This window comes from Pleurodeles waltl, chromosome 9 (assembly GCF_031143425.1).
Source record: "Pleurodeles waltl isolate 20211129_DDA chromosome 9, aPleWal1.hap1.20221129, whole genome shotgun sequence".
Taxonomy (NCBI): Eukaryota; Metazoa; Chordata; class Amphibia; order Caudata; family Salamandridae; genus Pleurodeles; species Pleurodeles waltl.
Window position 1 is genome coordinate 153,653,618 of NC_090448.1, and position 21,575 is coordinate 153,675,192.

The 21,575-nt window shown below is 47.0% G+C and overlaps 1 protein-coding gene across 2 annotated transcripts in view; it reads right to left on the bottom strand.

Moving 5' to 3' along the window:
* Positions 1-21,575, bottom strand: part of TASOR (transcription activation suppressor) — a 773,668-nt gene that overhangs the window by 165,741 nt on the left and 586,352 nt on the right. For both annotated transcript variants that reach the window (XM_069206460.1, XM_069206459.1), the window contains one exon: positions 19,848-19,970. In XM_069206460.1, the coding sequence (XP_069062561.1) occupies positions 19,848-19,970 (123 nt within the window). The remainder of the gene's footprint in view (positions 1-19,847; positions 19,971-21,575) is intronic.

Below are 21,575 nucleotides of genomic sequence, written 5' to 3' on the forward strand. Positions count from 1 at the left end.
AGGGGAAGAAGGACATAGGGAAGGGAGATAAGAAGTAGCATGTGGGGGAGTAAAGTCTAAGAGCAAATGAATGGGGTGTGTGAAGAGAAGACTGACTGGCAGGGGAAAGGAGAGCTTGAATCCAAACAGAGAGAATGGACAATGCCGGACAGGAAAAAAGAACAAGAGAGAGGTTGTGATCGACAGAGAGCGGAAGAGAGACAGCTAGCCTTTGGTGATGTAACAGCTGATGCAGAGTATACTTGTGAGTTACGAAAGACCAGATTAATAGAAGGCGCAGAAACCATGTGAAAAAGGTGGTGTGATGGGGGAGGAGGCGCAGAGGCTTCTCCGGGGTAGTGCAACAGACACTGAGATCTGGTAGATGAGGCAGCAGGAGGGGTGTGGCATGTTGAAAGTGAGTAAAGGAGCATAGGCATCTGGAAAAGTGAGTGAGCCCACTTTACCCATGCACTATTAGTAACTGCACAAAGCCCATGCACACTGTTCACATTTGCCTAACAATCTAATTCTTAAGTATGTAAATGCGATTAAAGGTAATTTTCAAAAGAACTGTATGCTATGTGTTGCATACTTCTCTCAACACATTACAGTTTCGCACACATTTAGGAGTACTACAAATTAATGCAGAGTACGACCCATCTAGAGATGGTTTTTGTAGGAGGCTGGCTCAGTTTATGGTGTACAGCTATGGATGGTGTGGCACCCTATACTGAGCCCAGGCAAACTTTAGTTATAGTGTTTACGTGTCCAGACAGAAAAAGGAGTAGCTGTGGTGAGCAGCTAAAGCTCATCTAGGAGGAGTGTAAAACACTTGTAATACCACAATAGTCAGTCAGTAACCGTTCACAACAAAGAACCACACCAGATTTTGCAAAGATAAAGGTTTCTTTATTACAACACTAAAGCTATTATAACATTGGTATGTCTCCACCTGGAGATATCAACACAAAAATATACACTTGGTAATAATCAGTAAAAACATAAAAATACATGGGCTGGGGGGGGGGGGGATGGGAGGCTGAAGGGTAGGCAAACCATATCCTAAGAAAGAGGTATAGGAATGGAGGTGCCCAACCAAGTTAAGTTTGTTAGGATCCCAGGGGCTGGAGGAGTAGGAAATCACCAGAGGCAAGTACTAGAAATCCCCAAAGGCACCTGGGTGCAGTGTTGTTATTGAGTTGTGTGTACCATAGGCTAACACAGGACTGTTGTGGTTGGATTTTTATGGTTTCAGGGTCCTTCCCAGTGGATCCGAAGGAAACTAGTTGGAACAAAGGAGGTTAGCGAGTGACCCCACTTGCGGATACCCAGAAGACTGGAGTACCTACACCAGGGAGCCCAGGTACAGAGGGGTGAAGTGGCGTTAGAAACTCTCGCTAAAATCAATGGAAGCCTTGGTTGTCCAGCTGCTGTTCCGACCTGTGGACCAGGCCGGTGGAATCAAAAGGGGGATTCTACATGTAAAAAAAACAGAAATAGAAGGGGACAGTGTCCAGATCACTCAGAGATGCCCAGGCGGAACAGGTAGGCAATGCCCAACTTTTTGGAGGTGAAGTTCCTGCAGGACAGTAAAGGAAGAAGTCCAGCTGCGGAGTCCAGAGGGATAGAGGAGATCACTGGAGTCACACACCAACAGTTCCACTTCGGTCACTGGATTGCAGAAGAGTCAGTGGCCAGCAGGACCACCAACACGCCTCGGCAAATGCAGGTAGCTGATGCAAGAAGATGGCAGGTTTTGGAGGACCAGCAAGGGCTTAGTGACTCGACCCTTGGAGGGGAGTCAGACCAGGTCTTCAGCAGAAAGGAAAGCCAGCCCGAGTCGGAGAAGCCCCCACGAAAGACCTACTGGCAGCAGGCACAGGGAGTCACAGGGGGGCCTCAGCAGCACAACAAAACAAGAGTCCTATGTCGGAGGAGCTGCAGAGTGGAAGATAAATCTTGAGTCTCAGAGTGCTGGAGGTTGGCACTTCTAGGAGCTCGAAGATCTTTTGTAAAAAGAGCCAACAAGCCTTGGCAACAGCACATGTCGCGGTGCACAGGGGTTCCATTCCAGTGGCTGCAGCAAGAGCCCACCGGCTCCCAAGTTGGTCAGAAGACAAGCTGGGCCCGGAGAAAACCACAGAACCACCACCTGTAAGCAGAGCCTTTACGTTGTCCCTGAGACAGCAGAATCCACCAACCAGTCGTTATGGTCTTGAGGTGCCTGTGAATGCAGGGGCTTTCACTCCAAGGGGGGATTCCTTCTTGATTCTTCAATACAGGCAGAGTCCTTGTAACCCTGCAGGATGCACAGCCACGGATGTTGCTGTAATCTTGCAGGAGCTGGAGAAATAATGTTGCAGTGGGATCCTCCCAAACCGATACAATCTTGTTTCAGTTCCCAAAGCAGACCAGCATAGGTTCTGAAGGCCAGGAGAAGAAGGTGTCTTGCAGAGAGTTTCTTGTAGAGTCTTGCTTGATGAATCTGAGGACCCACTCTCCGGGGAGCACTTACATAACCCTAAAAGAGGGTTGGTCACTCTCTGAAGCGACCCACCTATCAGAGGGAGTCAAGGACGTCATCTATCTGGCCTAACCAGATGCTACCAGGTGACTCTGCACATCTTATTTTCAAGGTGGAAGAATCAAGTGGCCACCTGGCAGAGCTCTGTGCACCTCCCTAGGGGAGGAGCTAGACAGGAGAGTGGCCGCTCTACTGTCCTTTGTGTTGTTTCGTGGCAGAGCAGGAACCAGGGGTTCCTGAACTGGTGCAAACTGTATAATGCAAGGGCACCAAATATGACCTGGTGGTGCTCAGAGGCCACCCCACCTCAGCCCAAAGACATATATTTCAAAAGGGAGAGGTGGAACAAATCCTTTGTTCTGCCTTCCTCTGCTTGAGTTAGGCTCAACAGCAGGAGGGCAGAACAGTGTTTTGGGCCGGCAGCAGCGTGGGCTGGCAGCCAGACCCTAAAAAGTAGACAGCAGAACTGGGGGATCCTTTAAGTATTCTCCAGAGTACATGGGATCATGCAACTAGCACTGGAATTGGTGTAGTTGCAGGATTCCAACATGTTTGATACCAAACATACCTAGGTTTGGAGAAGCCATTATGTAGTTGGACCACTCGTGTTGACCAGTGTCCACTACATACCTTAAGATGGCTTCCCCACACTTACAAAGCCCAGGAAATGGAGTCTGAGGTTTGAAGGGGCACCTCCACTCATGCAGGGGTGCCCTCACACTTAGAACCATGCACCCTGCCCTTGGGCTAAGGGGCCTACCTTAGGGGTGACTTACAGGGTCAGAGTGCAGTGGCCGTGATGTAGGGCAAACCTTATATCTGGAGTGAAAGGTGCATGCATTATTTCGCACAGGCTGCAGTGGCAGGCCTGTAGTCACAGTTTACATAGGCCCTCATGGGTGGCACAATACATGGCACAGCCCATGGGAGACCCTTGTTGTACCAGTGCCCTTAGTATCTAAGTACCATATACTAGGGACTTATATAGGCGCACCAGTATGCCAATTGCTGGGTGTAAAAGTTACCTTACAACTAAATTTAGGGAAGAGAGCACTGACAACAGAATCCCAGTGTACTACAGCCTAAACACACTGACACCAGGCAAGGTGCTACTTTCCTTCATAACCTCCCTTCCCCAAACGAAAGAGGATAAAACTAGCCTTACCCAGCTGAGTCTTCATTTTCTAAGTGGAAATATCTGGAAAGTCCATCCGGGCTGGCACAGCTACTCCCAGGTCTATGTTCCACTGAAAAGTCCATCCCCTGTAGGTAAATCGACCACCTCAAAAATTTTGGATTTTCACTCTTCATCTGTTTAAGCCACACGAGGAGCTTGTGGTCTGTCTGAACAATGAAGTGAGTGCCAAACAGGTATGGCCTCAACTTCTCCAGGGCCCAGACCACAGCAAAGGCTTCCCTCTCTATAGCTGACCAACGTTTCTCTCTAGGGGTCAACCTTCTGCTGATGAAAGCTACTGGTTGATCCTGGCCCTCTTCATTAAGTTGAGATAGTACTGCTCCTATTCCTAATTCTGAAGATCTGTCTGAACAATTAATTGTTTGGAGCAGTCGGGGATTTTAAGAACTAGAGCTGAGCACGCCCCTTTTCAGGACATCAACGGCCTCTTGACAGCTAACGGACCTTTGGACCTTTTTTGGCATCTTCTGGAGTATGAGATCATTCAAGGGGGTCACAATGGAGCCATACCCTTTTACAAATCTTCTGTAATACCCAGCCTTCCTGAAAAAGCTCTGACCTGAGTCAGAGTAGCTGGAGCAACCCAATCCACAATGGATTGGATTTTGCTCTTTAAAGGTTGAACGTGGCGTCCTGCTACTAGGTGGACCTAGTAACCAACTTTGTTATGCCCTATCTAGCATTTGGTAGCCTTGATAGTGAGGCCTGTCTTCTTTAAGGCCTCCAAGTACACGTGTGAGGTGGACCAGGTGATACTTTCAGGTAAAGTTAAAGACAACAATGTCATCTAGATATGCTGCACTAAAGTCTTCCAGGCCTGCCAGAATTTGATTCACCAAACTCTGGAATGTGGCAGGTGCATTCTTCAAACCAAATTGCATCACAGTGAAGTGATAATGCACACCAGGAGTGGAAAATGTTGTTTTAGGTTTGGCAGCGTCAGTTAATTTAATCTGCCAAAAGCCTGCAGTCAAATCAAAAGTTCTGAGATACTTGGCTGCAGCCACAGCATCAATCAACTCATCTGCCCTGGGGAAAGGATGTGCATACGTTTTAGTGACTGCATTGTGGCCTCTGTAGTCTACGCAAAACCTCATTTCTTTCTTTCTGCCCTGGGAATGAGGTTTGGGCACAAGTACTACAGGACTAGCCCAAGGACTGTCTAAAGGCTCAATAACCCCCAACTCAAGCATTTTTTGGACCTTTGCCCTGATGCAATCTCTGACATGGACAGGCTGCCTGTAAATTGTGCTCTTAACAGGCAGACTATCACCTGTGTCCACATCATGGGCACACCAGGTGGTCTGACTGGGTGTCAAGGAAAAGAGTTCTGAAAACTGACTAAGAACTTGTCTGCAGTCAGCTTGTTGTTGCTCAGAGAGGCAATCAGCAAGGAATACACCACCCACTGAATCATCAACAGGGTTGTCAGGGAAAGGGTCACTCTCTTCTTCTTGTCCCACATCAGTGGCCATGAGCAAGCTAATGTCAGCCCTGTTGAAATAATTCTTTAGGCAATTCACATGGAGCGCCCTGTGGTGGCTTCTTGGAGTGCCCAGGTCAACTAAATAGGTGACCTCACCCTTCCCCTCCACAACAGTGTAGGGGCCACTCCACTTGTCTAGGAGTGCTCATGGGGCCAAAAGCTCCAAAATCCACACTTTCCGCCCTGGCTGGTAAACAGTCAGCACAACCTTGAGGTCATGCCAACTCTTTAGCAGCCACTAGCTGGCCTCAAAGTTTTTAGTGGCCATCTGCATATATTCAGCCATACGTGACAGTAGGCCTAGTACATAATCTACAATGTCCTGTTTGGAGGATTTCAAAGGTTGCTCTCATCCCTCCTTCACAAGGCAAAGAGGACCCCTAACTGGGTGCCCAAACAAAAGCTCGAATGGGCTGTAACCCACTCCCTTCTGTGGAACCTCTCTGTAGGCAAAAAGAAGGCAAGGTAGAAGGACATCCCATCTCCTCCTGAGTTTTTCTAGAGGCCCATGATCATACATGTAATTGTTTGTTGAACCTCTCAGCTAACCCATTTCAACTATGGAAGGTAAGGGGTGGTGAATCTGTAAGTTACACCACACTCCTTCCACATTGCTTTCAGGTAGCCAGACATGATGTTTGTACCCAAACAACCCCAAAGGTAAGTAGGTAGGATTCCCCAGGTGCCGAGTAGAAATCTCGGGTCAGTGTCCATAGGCTATTGTGGAGGAAGTAAGGGTTGGAGTTTTCGTGTTCTAGGTCGCTTCCCAAAGGACCAAAAGGGCACCCAGTGGGACAATGGAGGTGGGATAGTGTCCCCACCCATGGATACCCAGAACAGTGGAGTACTTACTGCAGGGAGCCCAGGTGCATGGGGTGAAGTTGTGTTGGAACCTCCTGCTGAAGTCAATGGGGACCTCGGTTGTCCAGGTATTGTCACAACCACTGGACCAGGTCGGTTGGACCCAGGCGTGGATTCTAGAATAACAGGACACCAGGAGTAAGGAGACAGAGTCCAGACTACCCAGAGGTGCAGTAGGGCTTTGCTCACCCTTCTCGGTGATGCTTCCTGAAAGATGGTGATTTAAGAAGTGCAGCTGTGGAGTCCAGACGATGTAGGAGGATCCCAGGAGTCGTCCACGAGCTGTCCCACGTCACTCATCGAATTGCAGAGGGGTCAGCAGGACCACCAACAAGCCTTGCCAAATTCAGAGAAGTGTTGCAAGGAGTTTGCAGGAGTTGTGGGGACTAGCAAGGGCCAGATGGCCAAATCATGGCAGGTAGGTCAGACCCAGCCCTCAGCAAGCAGAAGAGCCAGCAGGAGTAATTGGAGGCCCCAGCACGACCCTCATGCAGCAGTCACTGGGAGGCCTCAGCAACACAGCAAAGAGGGATTCTCACGTCACAGGAGTTGCAGAGAAGACGTCGTTCTTGGAGCTAGAGAGTGCTGAAGGCTGGGGCTTCGTTGAGCTAGGAGGTCTTTGGACTGAAGAGCCAACAAGTCTTGGCAACGACAAGCAGACACAGTGCACAGGGATTCCAGATAAGCAGCTCCTGCAAGGGACCACAAACTAGTTGCAAGGAAGATAGGTCAGACGTCTGGAGAGTGACAGAACCAACCCTTATATTGCAGAGTCTTGGAGGGACCGTGGGGCAGCAGAATCCACAAGACGGTTTTTGTCGTTGAGGTGCCTGTGGATGTAGGGGAGCGACTCCTTCACTCCAAGGGAGATTCCTTCTTGCTTTCCTAAGTGCAGAGCCCGAGTGACTCTGGAGGATGCACGACCGTGGGGTTGCATAAGTCTTTGCAGAACAGTAGGAGCCCTCCTACTTCTTACATTCTTGCTTCTGGTTCAAGCAAAGAGCAGCAGCGGTTCTGCTGTCGAAGTTGCAGAAGTGCCTTGCAAAGAGGACTTGCAGATGAATCTAGGGTTCCACCCTCAGGGTGGTCCTAAAGTAATGCAGGAAGGGGGTTGGACACTTACTGCAGTGACCCACTTATAAGAGGGGGGTCAAGGACATCACCCAGCTGGACTAACCAGTCAGATGCTCCCAGGGGCCTCTGCTCATCTTATTTCCAAGATTCCAAGATGGCAGAATCCCATGGCCACCTGGCAGTGCTCTGGGCACCTCCCGAGGGGAGGAGCTGGAGAGGGGGGTGTCACTCCCCTGTCCTTTGTTTGGTTTCACGCTAGAGCAGGAACTGCGGATTTCTGCACTGGTACAAACCGGTTTATGCAATGAGGGCAACAAATGTGCCCTTCAAAGCTTTCTGGTGGCGCTCTGAGACAGAGGTCCTGCCGTCCAATGCCCGAGTTAGGCTCAGCATCAGTAGGGCAGAACAGAGTGGGTTGGATCGGCAGCAGCACAGGCTGGCATGCAGACCTGGCATGGCTGAACAAGGCAGACATGGGGCACCCCTAGGGAACCCCCCAGAGTACATGGTATCATGCAACTAGCACTGGAACCGGTATAGTTGCATGATTCCAACATGTTTGATATCCAAAATTGCCTATGTTTAGGGAAGAGATTATGTTGTTGGACCACTTGTGTTGACCAGTGTCCACTACATACCTTAGGATGGCTTCCCCGCACTTACAAAGCCCAGGGAATGGAGTCTGCATCACAAAGGCTGTTTGCAGGAACATGTTGATCAGCCCCGTCAAGAAACGCACCACAACCAGTGGTTTGAAAAGAGATGGCTGATCAGGCAACCATAGGAAGGGCGAAAGGGCCAGAAGAGAGCCTTAACTGTTGCCACAGCAAGGCCTTGCTAGGTTAGAAAGAGACAAAACAATAAAATGTCAAATGTATGAAGGCTGAATCTCACAGGAGGAATATCAGACAACAAACGTTTCCCAGCATTCTGCATATATACTTCTGGTGGAAGGACAACTGTCTGTCTGGCTGCCGGGTTGATACCAAGTAATTTGGGAGGGAGTTCGAGAGCCATCAACTGTCACTGTTAGTCTCCGCACATTAAATGTGTAGGCTGCGTAGACTCGGGTGAAAGACCAGGCCCCACTTTTGCGACAGAGGGCCCACCCAAACAGGCAGCCAAATCGGAGGACATATGCTCATGGTCAGAAGTTACATGTATGCTCTCCTCAACCAGCCTGAAACCATTAGCACGACCCAGTTGGGCCTTGGCCCAGTTTTTCATGCTCTTTTTCAATACTCTGGGCAGAAGCGGAACTGTGTATAGGAGTCACAAGCCCCAGTCCAGCAAAAGGTGTCTCAGACAAGGGAAAGCCGCTTTGAGAATTTCAGTGTGTAAAAGCTAGAACACTGTACTTTTCTGCAAATACTTCAAATACCAGAGCCTTCCCACTGTTGAAAGACATCTTGTGCCACATCAGAGTAGAACTGCAATTCCAACAACGCTGGCTGATTTAGTTCCTTCTGGCGTTTAGAGATCCTGCTAAGTGTTGTGTGTTCAGGGAGATGCCCAGAGCTTTAAGCCACTTCCACAGAATTAGAGCCACTTAGCACAGCACCTATGCCCCAACACTGCCCGGTTTGTTGCAGTACCATATGGTGGGCATACTGCCTGTCAGAACCTGCACCATTCCTGCCCGATGATCAGAAGAAACACCTTCAGTGCCAAGTGAACTGTCTGCAACTCCAACAAATGAATATGGAGGTGGGTCTCTGCCAGAGAGTCCTCTGATTTCCACTTCTCCCAAATGTCCTCCCCAAACCAGAAGCAATGCATCCATCATGACTGTTAGTTCTGGATGGGGTAGAGAGATAGGTCTGCCATTGGTCCAATTGCGGTTGAGCAGCCACCACTGTAGGTCTTTGGCAGTCTTCTCCTATACCTGCATGGAATCTGAAAGATTCACATGGTTCTGATTCTGGTTCTGATCGGAATGAGACTTCAGATATTACCGCATAGCCTGCATGTGCGCCTGACTCATTGAGGTGGAGGGAGGGCTCGGAAAAGCACTAACACAGAATGGCTGTAATGAAGGGGGGCTGTTGGGTAGGAGTCATGCATGACTTCGGGCCACACTGATGGAAAATTGCAACAATATCAGCACAACAACTGTTGTATGGAGGTGGTTTATGACTGTTTGAGGCAAGGCTGCCATCAGCAACCAGTCACCGAGGTATGGTAAGACTGATATGCCCGTACATGGGCTGCAACCACTGCCATCACCTATGTGAACACTAGAGGTGCACTAGTAAAACCAAAGAGGAGAAACAAGAACCGAACGTGCTCTTGGTCCACCTAAAACCGATGATAATGTCTGTGGAACTACAGGATAGGAATGCAGAAATAGGCCTCCTGCAGATCCAATGCAACCATCCAGTCTCTTCGCTCTAGGGCAGACAGAACTTGACAGGGTGTGCATTTTGAACTTGTCCTTCCAAAGCGAAAGTTTCAGAGGGTGAAGGATCTAGGATGGGACAAAGGTCTCTGTTCTTTTTCAGCAAGACTAACTAATGGGAATAACAGCCAGTTTCAATCGTTGATGCCGGCACACTCTCTGTGCTCCCTTAGCCAATAGGTGTTGTGGTGTGGCTGGCATATCGGAGGGATGTGACAGGGAGGGTAGGGAATAACCATGCTCCACAACCTTGAGCACCCATTTGCCAAATGTGATGCTCCTCCACCAAGAGGGATCAAAGGTGATGAAATCTTCCAATGGGAGAACATGTGCTGTTTAGGATGACAAAACGATTCATGGCATCTGTGGAGGAGGGGCCTCAAAAGAGGAGAAATTTTTGGGGGAACTGGCAAACTGACGGAGCAAGCCCAAGATGACGTGACATTACCTTGCTATCCCTATGCATGAGTGACTGCTGAGAATCACTGGAAAATCTGGTGGAGTGCCAACTAAGCACCACACTGTTGCCGACACTTCTATTCAGCTTTTCGGTCTTTTCCAGGACAGATCTAATAGAGTATTTTGCTGTGTCTTGTCTATATTGAATAAGGCAGTAGAAGTTTGGCTTAAAATCATCTGGGACAGTGGGCAAGATATCTACCACCATGTCCCACAAAGCGTGAATCTGAGCACAAGGCTTTGAGAGCAAGGCTTGCCAAAGAGAATATCTTTTTGGTAAATGTCTCATTTCCGCTCTGTGTCTGGCTGGGTGGTTCGAAACGCATTAGGGATCAGACAGCCTGTGGAGGCCTGTACCACGAGGCTTTCTGGTTACAGATGTGGAATGAAGAAGGCAGGGTCCGCCGGGGCAGGTCTCTATTGCCTCGCAATCTGTCTATGAACTGGTTTGGAATAGCAATAGAGGCTTCCTTTTTGGTTTGTCAGTGATGAAGCGCCTCTGTTAACACATTAGTCTTAACCTCTGTGGCGGGTAGTACGAGGATCAGGTTAATTCAAGCATTCCATCCATCACTCTTTTATATATTTCAGTGCGACATCCTAAGGAGGATGGGTACGCCCTGGATGTGGGTCCCTTGCACGCTGGAACCAAGCCTCCAAGTGTGTGATCTCAGACATGTTTTCTGTGGGTATAGTTGGGACACCATAGTGGAGAGGTTTCAATGCCACTGTCTGTAGCCGGTGGGAAAAGACTACATTCATAATTCATTATATTCCATTTTTTCCCATCCATTCCACTGTTGAACCAATGAGCGGATAAAATGGCGTGATAAAATAGTATATAACCCTTTTTATTTTTTGCATAAAACCTTTCTTTACTTAGCAGAGTTGTGCGCTTCTTCTTGTAAGTGACTAAAACTGTAAACAATCCTTATTCCCTTAACAAATAAACAAAGCACACCCATAGCTGTTTCGTGGGAAAAATTCAATATGTTCTTTTCAAATAGGATGACTTAAATCTTTTTATCAACAGTAAGTGTACATTTACTCTGCTAATTTACGCAATAACCGTGGCAGAGAGTAAACCAAAAAATAAACCCTCCTAGTCCATGAATGAACAAATCATTAATATGGAGACAATGTACTCTGATGAGCCATCAGTGTCAGGAAAGGTGAAGGAGAAAGAAGGAATGGTTTCTTACCTGTAACTCCAGTTCTCTCGTAGGGGTATTTCCATGATGGTCATAAGCACTGAATAGTTCTGCGCGCCTGCGGGGACCCCGGAGCACTGATGTGAAGTATATTCTTAAGTGCAAACACCAGCCGTTTGAAGAAAAGGTCTGTCAAAAAAACACTTAAGAATAACATTGTGCAGCCTATGTGAACAGCTACACAGGCCAAATTGTTGAAAAGAAAATCAATAGTAGTGTAAATTCATGTTCAAACACCTATTTATTCTAGAAATGTAATAACAAATACATTCTCATACTTTATTTACACCTCTGATGAGAATAAAACAATGCAGGGCAGTGTAGCCCATAGGCTGCCATTATACAGAATGTAAATAGAGCTGTGCCTTTAAGAAAGCAAAGTCTTCCTGTATCCCATCATGCACAGCAACAGGCAGTTGCCTTAGTTCTTTTTTAAGGCTTTTAACCTGGAACAAGCTTTGTTGGAGTACCAACATCAACCATATTTATGGCAACTTTTTCTATGTGAAACTCCACCGGGGAGGAGGGAGGGTTGCTTATGACTATCATGGAAATACCCCTACGAGAGAACTGGAGTTACAGGTAAGAAACCATTCCTTCTCTCGTAGGGGATTTCCATGTATAGTCATAAGCACTGAATAGAGTAGCAAGCCCATCCCCATAACCGCGGTGGAGCAGACAGAAAAAATAGTGCCAAAACACTAAAGTTATGCAAATAAGTTCTTAAGCAAGGCCTGTCCAACCTGTGCATCCGCCCTAGCGTCTGTATCAAGGCAGTAATGCTGAGTAAAGGTATGGACAGACTTCCAAGTGGCAGCCTTGCATATTTCTGCCAAAGGTATATTTCTCATTAAGGCTGTAGTAGCTGCCTTCCCTCTAGTAGAGTGGGCTTTTGGCCTACCACCGAGGGACTTGTTCGCTAACTGATAACATAACATTATACATGAAACAATCCACCTGGATAGTGATTGCTTAGACGTGCCCAACCCTGTTCTAAGTGGGCCATAGTTAACAAAAAGCTGTTGTGATTTACGTAAGCATTTTGTCCTGTCCAAGTAAAATTTCAAAACCCTCTTTACATCCAGAGAGTGCAGCGTTCTCTCAGCAGGAGTAGCTGGATTTTGAAAGAAAGTTGGAAGTGAAATGGTTTGATTCACATGAAAATCGGAGACGACTTTCGGTAAAAATTTTGGATGAGTTCTCATTACCACTTTCGCAGAATGAAAAACCGTGTAGGGTTCCTGAGAGCAAAGGGCTTGGATTTCACTGACCCTACGCGCTGAAGTGATTGCCACCAGAAAAGCAGTTTTCCATGTGAGATGTTGAAGCGATGCCTTATGTATTGGCTCGAATGGAGGTAGCATCAGGCGCGATAGGACAACATTCAATTCCCATGGAGGAGACGGCCTTCTAATGGGGGGAAAAACCTTTTTTAAACCCTCCAGGAAGTCTTTAATAATTGGGATTCGAAAAAAGGAAGGTTGTGATGGGCTCTTCCTGTATGCTGTTAGAGCCGCCAAATGTACCTTTATTGATGATAATTGTAAGCCCGATTTTGCCAATGTTAGGAGGTATGGCAGAATATACTCTTCTCCACAGGATATCGGGTCAATGTTATTGTCTAAACACCACACACAAAATCTCTTCCACTTGCTTGCATAAGTGGATCGTGTGGAAGGGCGCTTAGCTTCTCTCAGGATCTCCATACAGTCCTGAGGTAAGTTCAAGTGTCCATATTGCACTAGCTCAGGAGCCATGCTGCCAAACTCAGTGATGAGAGGTTGGGATGAGATATCTGCCCTCCGAACTTCGTGAGCAGGTCCGGACGATAAGGGAGCCTGATGTGTGGTTTGAGTGACCGGTGAAGAAGGTCTGGGAACCACCATTGTCGTGGCCATTCCGGAGCAATCAGGATCATTTTGGACTGAGCATTAGATAACTTCTGGAGGACCGCCGGAATCAGGGGAAGCGGTGGAAAGGCGTAAAGAAATGCTCCTGACCAGCTTATCCACAGGGCATTCCCCAGTGTCCCTGGATGGTAATATCTGGAGGCGAAGTTTTGGCATTTTTTGTTTTCTGGGGTTGCGAACAGGTCTATAGAGGGGGAACCCCATAGTGCGAAAATGGAATGAACGACGTCGTCGTGTAGAACCCACTCGTGGTTCTCGTCCATTACTCGGCTGAGAGCATCCGCTTGCACATTCTGGATGCCCGGCAGGTGAGTTGCTACTAGCGACATGTTCCTGGCTAGAAGCCAATGCCAGATTGTCTGAGCCTCCCTGGATAAAATCCTGGACCTGGTGCCTCCTTGTTTGTTTACATAGTACATGGTGGCCACGTTGTCCGTCTGAAGAAGGAGAGTTTCCGCTCTCAGAGAGGGAAGGAAAGCTTTGAGCGCAAGGTGGACCGCTCGAAGTTCCAGCAGGTTGATGTGATAGAGACTCTCTTTCTGTGACCACTTGCCTTGGACTCGAAGATGTCCCATGTGCGCTCCCCATCCGAGCAGTGACGCATCCGTTACGATGGTTTGAGCTGGAGGCTGTCGTTGGAACGGAATCCCCACCAAGAGATTGGCGGGTAGACACCACCACTTGAGGGACTGTAAGGCGTGGGGAGAAAGGAGGACTTTGTTCTCCCATTCGTTCATTAGTTGACTCCATTGATCCTCCAGGTTTTCCTGTAATGGTCTCATATGGAGGCGAGCATTGGGAACGAGATGGATACAAGACGCCATCGAGCCCAGTAGGGAAGCTATTACTCTTGCAGTGGTCTGTGGAGCCTCTTGCAGTTGTTTGCACTTTTGGAGAATCGATAATCGTCGTTCCTCCGAAGGAAACACCTTTCCTAGATTTGTATCTATAATGGCTCCTAAGTAATGCAACCTCTGAACCGGTGTTGCTGTGGATTTCAGGAGATTTACTTGAAGACCGAGTTTCTGTAACAGCTGTAGAGTCCATTTGAAATGTTGTTGCGTCTCTAGATAACTGGAGGCCTTTATGAGCCAATCGTCTAGATAGGGGTAGACAAAAATTCGATGCTTCCTCAAATGGGCGGCTACCACCGCCATGCATTTGGAAAAAGTCCTCGGCGCTGATTTTAGGCCGAAGGGCAGAACCGCAAATTGGTAATGATGTTTTCCGACGGTGAACCTTAAGAATTTTCGATGTTTCTTGGCCACCGGAATATGAAAATAAGCGTCGCAAAGGTCTACTGCACAGAGCCAGTCGCCCTGACGAAGATGTGGGTAAATTTGGTGCAAGGATAGTATCCTGAATTTCTCTTTGCGAATCCACTTGTTTGCTGTCCTTAGGTCTAAAATGGGACGAAACTCTTGCTTGTCTTTTTTTGGCACAAGGAAATACCTCGAATAAATCCCCTTCCCTTGCTGGCTGATCGTGACGGGTTCTATGGCTCTTTTTTGCAATAGGATGGTGACTTCTAACTGAAGAGCTTCGAGGTGTCGGTTGGTTGTTTTGGGTGGAACAGATGGTATAGGACTGGTGAATCTGAGAACGTAACCATGTCTCACAATATTCAAAACCCAGGCGTCTGATGTGATGCGTAGCCACTCGTCCAGATGATTTGAGATATTTCCCCCTACCGGAGTGGGTAACGGAGGAGGGGGAAGCGAAGATTCAGGGCTTAGACGCGGGCACCTGTCGAGGTGTCTGGGTCTGAGGTGTTGAACGACCCCTTGTCGACCTTCTGGAGAAGCCCCTCTGATGCTGCTGCTGCTGCTGTTGCTGAGGGCGTGAAGACGTCCAATGTGGAGTCTGATACCTGTGGGTGAACAGTCTTCTTTGATATGGGCGGAATCCTTTTCGCTGTTCTTTAGGTCGCTCCATGCCTACCGCTTTCAGGGTATCCAGCTCCGACTTCATTCTGGCCATCTCGTCATCGGCATGAGAGCCGAACAAAGTGGAGCCTGAGAAAGGTAGGTTCTGTATCCTCTGCTGTGCTTCGGGTTTAAGCGATGTAAGCCGCAGCCATGCATGTCTCCTGAGCGCTATACCATGAGCATAGTTATGTGCGGATAGTGTTGAAGAATCCGCCGCAGCACTTATAATCTGGTTAGAAACCATAGCTCCCTCGCTCACGACCTCTAGGAAATCTTCCCTTTTGTCCCTAGGGAGATGCTCCGCGAACTGCAGTATAGAGTCCCAGAGGGATCGATCATATCTCCCTAATAAAGCAGTGGCACTGGCTGCTTTCATGGTGATGGATGCCGTCGAGCATACTTTTCTTCCTGCAGCATCGATCTTTCTGATCTCTCTGTCAGGAGGAGCAGAGGAAGACGGTGACGTCGAATGCGATTTCTTCGCTGCCACTATAACTACCGAGTCTGGTACTGGGTCCGACCTCAAGAATAGAGGATCTTGCTCTGGTGGACGGTACTTTTTAATGAGTCTGGAAGGAGCAGACTTTGTTGTAGCCGGCGTGAGAAAAATGTCCATTGCTGGCTCAATAAGACCCGGAACCAGTGGAAGTAAAGGTCGTGAAGATGTCTTTTGATGCAAGGTCTCAAAGATCACTGATGTCGATGGGGCCGGAGCTGCTAGCGGGATATTCAGCTTGGTTGCCCCTCTCACTAAGACCTCCTGAAATGTGTTGACATCATCTATGGGGGACACTCTTGGGGACGGTGAGTCCGATAAGGTTGGAGAGTAGTCCCGTGTGGACGATGAAGAATGTCCATGATGTGATTCCTGACGACGGTGCCTAGAGGTAGATGTACGCCTCGACGAATATCCAGAACGCCCTGCAGATCGCGTTGGAGTCCTCGGAACAGGCTCTGGAGGAGGCGCCGGAAGAGGAGCCGTAGGTGTTACCGGCGACTGCCTTTGCGAGAGCTGTGGCGATGCTGGAAGTAGGATAAGCGAGGCCGAGGATTCCGAGGTTGTATAAATCCTTCTAGGCCTCTTAGATGGTCTTCTCGACGTCGAAGCACTCCTCGACGTCGAACTGCGGTGACGGCGAGTGCCTCTAGACGTCGACTCGTCTCGCCACTGAGAACCTCTCGACGACGACCCTCGACGTCGGTGCAGTGACGGTGAACGCCTCCGACGGCGAACACTCTCTCTCGACGGCGATCTCCCTCGCCGTGTCGACGGCGAGCCCGACTCGGATCTCCTTGGCGTGGACTGTGTTCGCCGTGTCGACGGCGACCCAGATCCTCTCGACGTCGGGTGTCTTCGCCGCCTCGACGGCGAAATAGCTGTCGACGGCGAACGATGTCTTTTTCTCGCCGGCGAACCACTCCTCGACGGCGAACATGTTGGCGCCGTTCCATGCTTCGACGTCGACGCTCTCGACGTCGTCGGAGATCTATGTCGTTTTTCAGCAGGTCTGGAAGGAGTCATGGAGGAAACAGGTTGAGCCCTGGTAGAAGCCTGACCTTCTCCTCGCTCTGTAGTGGAATGGCCACTTTTTCTCCTGTCCTCTCTCGCCTGAAGTCGGATCTTCTCTCTATCACGAAGGGTTCTTCTAGAGAAGGTTTTACAAATGTCACACAACTCCAGTTTGTGGCTGGATGGAAGACAAATTATACAGACCCTATGTGGATCTGTTTTAGCCTTCTTTCTGCCACAAGAAGGACATTTATCAAAAAGTGAAGGCATTTCTAACTAGAAAACCTCAAAATTCTGTCAGAATTTAACAGAAATCAGTAGAAAATGATCACTCAAAGGTAAAAACGTCGAGTGAAAATGAAATTCAGAAGATATTTCAATGAATTTCTGTCACAAAAAGCTTTGTGAGGTAGAGCTCAATGCTTCAGGGTCCTGTCAGCAGGAGCCGGAAAAAAGAACTGAGGCAACTGCCTGTTGCTGTGCATGATGGGATACAGGAAGACTTTGCTTTCTTAAAGGCACAGCTCTATTTACATTCTGTATAATGGCAGCCTATGGGCTACACTGCCCTGCATTGTTTTATTCTCATCAGAGGTGTAAATAAAGTATGAGAATGTATTTGTTATTACATTTCTAGAATAAATAGGTGTTTGAACATGAATTTACACTACTATTGATTTTCTTTTCAACAATTTGGCCTGTGTAGCTGTTCACATAGGCTGCACAATGTTATTCTTAAGTGTTTTTTTGACAGACCTTTTCTTCAAACGGCTGGTGTTTGCACTTAAGAATATACTTCACATCAGTGCTCCGGGGTCCCCGCAGGCGCGCGGAACTATTCAGTGCTTATGACTATACATGGAAATCCCCTACGAGAGAAGAGAGGCAACGAACACCATGCACATGCTGTTCTATTACTAAATCACACTGCAAATTCTGCAACACGTCTAGAGTACAACCATTTCTAGTGTCAAACGAAAGCGCCCACATTGCTCTCCATAGCGAAATAAAACAGTGCAGACTTTTACATTGTTTTATTGGTACTTTGTTACTTCTAGTCCTTGGGCTCCTTTTCGGAACAATATTCATGGGTGCCCTGTATATTGTGGTGTTAACTTAGAGTTGTGTGGTGATACTATGCATGTCTGAGTGTGTCATTAGAGGTATCTCCTCTCTTCTGCATGTACGAGTGTCCTCATAAAGAGGTTTGCAGAAGGGCGCCAATAATGGGAAAAGGGCAACAGATCAAGAGTAGCAATGTCATGAAGATGATGATATCCATTTTCTCTCTCTCGTTCCTTCTCATTCTCAAATTCGAAGACAGATTCCACAGCATCTGGGAAGGACAGGAGCTGGAAAAGCTGAAGGCAGAATGAAGCAGCTTATGCCTAGGCAGTATTTCTTTGTGAAACATAACTTTTGCTCTGAGGAATCCTCAGAACCAGAGTGTCTGTAGTAAGCATGAGGGGTAGTCCGCGCTGCCATCCAACATATGACTCTGCAAGGAGCATGCCTTGAGAGAGCCACCAAAGGCAACTTTAATTCACAGAAGCAAGCCTGGAAACTAGAGCATGCTTGAGCTCCAGGCAAAGTGTAGCAGTGAGTAATTGATTATGTAATCCGTCTGGTACTGGTGGCCTCAGAAGCAGATTGGCTGCTGGTCAATAGAAGGCAAGTACTTTGCTCAATCCTTGTGAAAACTCAGTGTCTGATGCAAAGGTTGCAAAGAATTTGCTTTGTCAAGGGAGGCATGGTTGACGTGGAAAAATGTTGTTAAAATCAACAGCCCCATTTAAAGGTGCTTCAAAAACACCTTTGGAACAAAGTTGAGATTAATCCTCAGAGCCACCTTGTCTTCTTGGTCTATGGTGAAAGGTTGAGATTTTTTTTTTTTTAAAAGCTCAATTATGCACCTGGAAAATGTTATGCACACCAACAACATATTCTTCAGCAAACAAAGCTTTGGATCACAAAGGTCAATTTGCTTAAAAGTATTTTTTTTATCAACCTCACTAAGAGCAGGATGAGAACAAAAAAACAATAAGGCGCCGGGCTGAGAACCAAAAAACAATAAGGCACCAAACAGGAGGGAAGTTACGCACTATGCACGTCTTTTGCCTTTCCCACCGTATGTGTAGATAGACTCTCAAGCATGTCCCAATAAACCCCAAAGGCCACAACTGAAGTGTTATAGTTATCCACTCACACCTTTTTCAGAGAGTTGTCACAGCAAGGACAAATCCACTGAGCAAATAAGCGGGTTGATATTCTCCACCAATGCCACACAGTAGATTCCCAACCTTTTGCTCTTGGGCAGAGGTGTGGTGGAACTCTTCCAAGCAGCCAAAGTGAAATTCAAGCATTAGAATGAGAGGTCTAGGTGCACAAAGGCTGGCTCTTTATTAACTATGCACTCAAATACAGCAAGTAAATTGGGCAGTAACCTACCTTGAACTGTGGACAGGTCTCCCCTTCTCTGGAATGGGGATGTGGTCTTTCTACAGAGGGTGAGTAGAAGCAAGAGCCACATACAGCATTCCAACAGGACTTAACAGTATAACTGAGCATGTTATTGCTCTCCATGAGGAGTAAGCGTTACGATATGCATGAATTCGCTGCCCAATCCAACATCAGGCTATCCCCAAAGAGTCAGGACTCCTTGTCACATTAGGAGGTGAACCAGTCTCTTTCCATGATATCAACGCACATGGCAAACATTTATATGTGTGTGTGGATCCACTCGTCACTTCTGGAGCGGAACATCATCAGTGCTGAGCTACACCATGCCACCTATTGGAATGCAGGTGTACTTCTTTAAAGTTTCCAGATTCAGTCTGACGGCTATGGAATATCGACAAGGTGAGGACTCGACTATGAGGTTGGCAGTACCCATCACAAGAGCCATGCATTCTGTAAAGTACCTAGCATGCATAGCACAGGTAAGGCAAAAGGCAGCAAAATACTGAGGGAGTGCGCAAAGAGAATAAAGGATCAGCGGATTAACATTGTCAACTTATTATATTTAACATTATGTATTAGACAGGCTGAATGTAAAGAAATGAAAGCTATCAGGGCATTTTGGCTTTCAAAACCTGACAGTATATTAATATCCTGAGGTCTAAAAAACACTTATTCAGCTTTTTACTTAGTAAAGAGACAAGCACACATAAATTAAGTAAATTACTATAAATACGTTTTTATCAAACAAAATATCAATATTGGAAGAAATGGTTTAATAGACAGTGTCGCCTATGTAAAGGAAGAAACAGCTTTCATGTGAGTCAAATATCAACGTTTACCGTATACCTTATGAATGGAGCTGTCGATATCTTCGTTTTGGATAATAATAAGGAGTTTATCTAAAGTTGCTTTTGTTTCCAAAAACTGCTTGGGGTTGCACTCTGTATTCCCCAATTTTGTAAGATATTCCTATAAAGAAAAATAGTTAAGTTGAAGCTCAGTCACCACACAAGGAAATCAAAGTAAAGAGTGTGTGTGTGTATATGCATGTTTCTGTACATGAGTTATATGTATGCCATACCAGTGCAAATAAATGTGGACCAATAAGATATTTAGAGCAACTATACTAATAAAAGATTTTCGCATATTTAGAATTACAGTGAAAAGATCATCGTTCATACTATTAGTGTACTACTGCGTATGCCAGATGATGAATGCACAAGTTACTATTTCATGTAATACTCTTTCTGACGGACACCTATCTAACCATAGATTCATCATCTTGTGAATACCCTCAGTATGTAGACCATACAACCAGGGAGTTTTCTCTCAATTCCTTTGCTCATTAATAGGTGGAGTCGTGTAGCTCTCTATTCCCCCCCGCAACTTTCCCCCCGGTATGACATCAGCAGCTACCTTTGCGCGCTGGTATCAGTTCCTTTCTAATATTGATGCGTGCCAACTGACATGGAGCCTGCAATCATCATTTCACAGAGCGGGGAGGTTGGTGGCTAGGTGAGGAATCTGATGTTAGAGAACCCACCAGAAAGAGAGTTACCGAAGGCAGGTAACTTGTTCTTCTTAGTTATATTTCTAATCGCAAAGTCCTCACCTTGTGAATAGATACCAAAGCAGTATCCTTCCCTCCCCTATCAAAAGAGGTAGTGAGTCTGTGGAAAGGCTCAGATCAGAAAATGCTACAGGCCAAAATGCTCTTCCTGCTGGACCTGGCTATCCAGCCAGTAGTGTGGAGGTGTGGAGTGATGTCCACTTAGCAGCCTAGCAAATATCCAATATTGGCACATAGTGCCAGCACGGTGGGAGCAGCCTTTTCTCTTGTGGAATGAGCACACAGACCTACTAGAGGCTGTTTCTTGGCCAGCTCATAACAGATCTTGATCATCTTCTTCACCCCAGAGAATCCTACATACAGCTGATAATCAATCCAATGTTCTTTGGTGTGACTGATGTTAAAGCTTTGGGCTCTCTTTGGGTCAAGGCGACAAAATCTTTCTTCCTCTTTAGATAAGGTGGAGCAAAGAGGGTTGGCGGGTGGTAGACTATCTGATGCAGAAAGACATTGAAACCTTTGGGAAAAATGCTGTTTTGCCCTGAACAAGGGTGTGTACTGCTGCTGGACCGACAGTGCTTGTAATTCACTCATGCAACGGACTGAGGTGATCGCAATGAAGAATTTTCTTTTCTGTGTGAGTAGGTGCAGAGAACGGCTGTGTATTGGTTCAAATGGGGCACACCTAAGGAAAGGGAGGACAAGAAAGGTGAAGGAGAATTAAGATTCTATTCAGGCACCACAAACGTCACTGGTAGAAACATGTGGGTAAACCTTTTCAAAAATATGTATCACAACAAGTGATTTGAATAAAGATGGTTGATTTAGTAAATGTAGAAAGGCAGAAGGGGCCAATAGATTAACTTTAACTGTTGCCACAGCAAGACCTTGCTGGGCTAGTGAAAATAAAATAATATCTTAGACGACTCTGCCAGAAAAGGCCAGATATTTCCGCAGGAACACCAGACAACAAACTCCACCCAGGATGGCAAGATGACACCTAC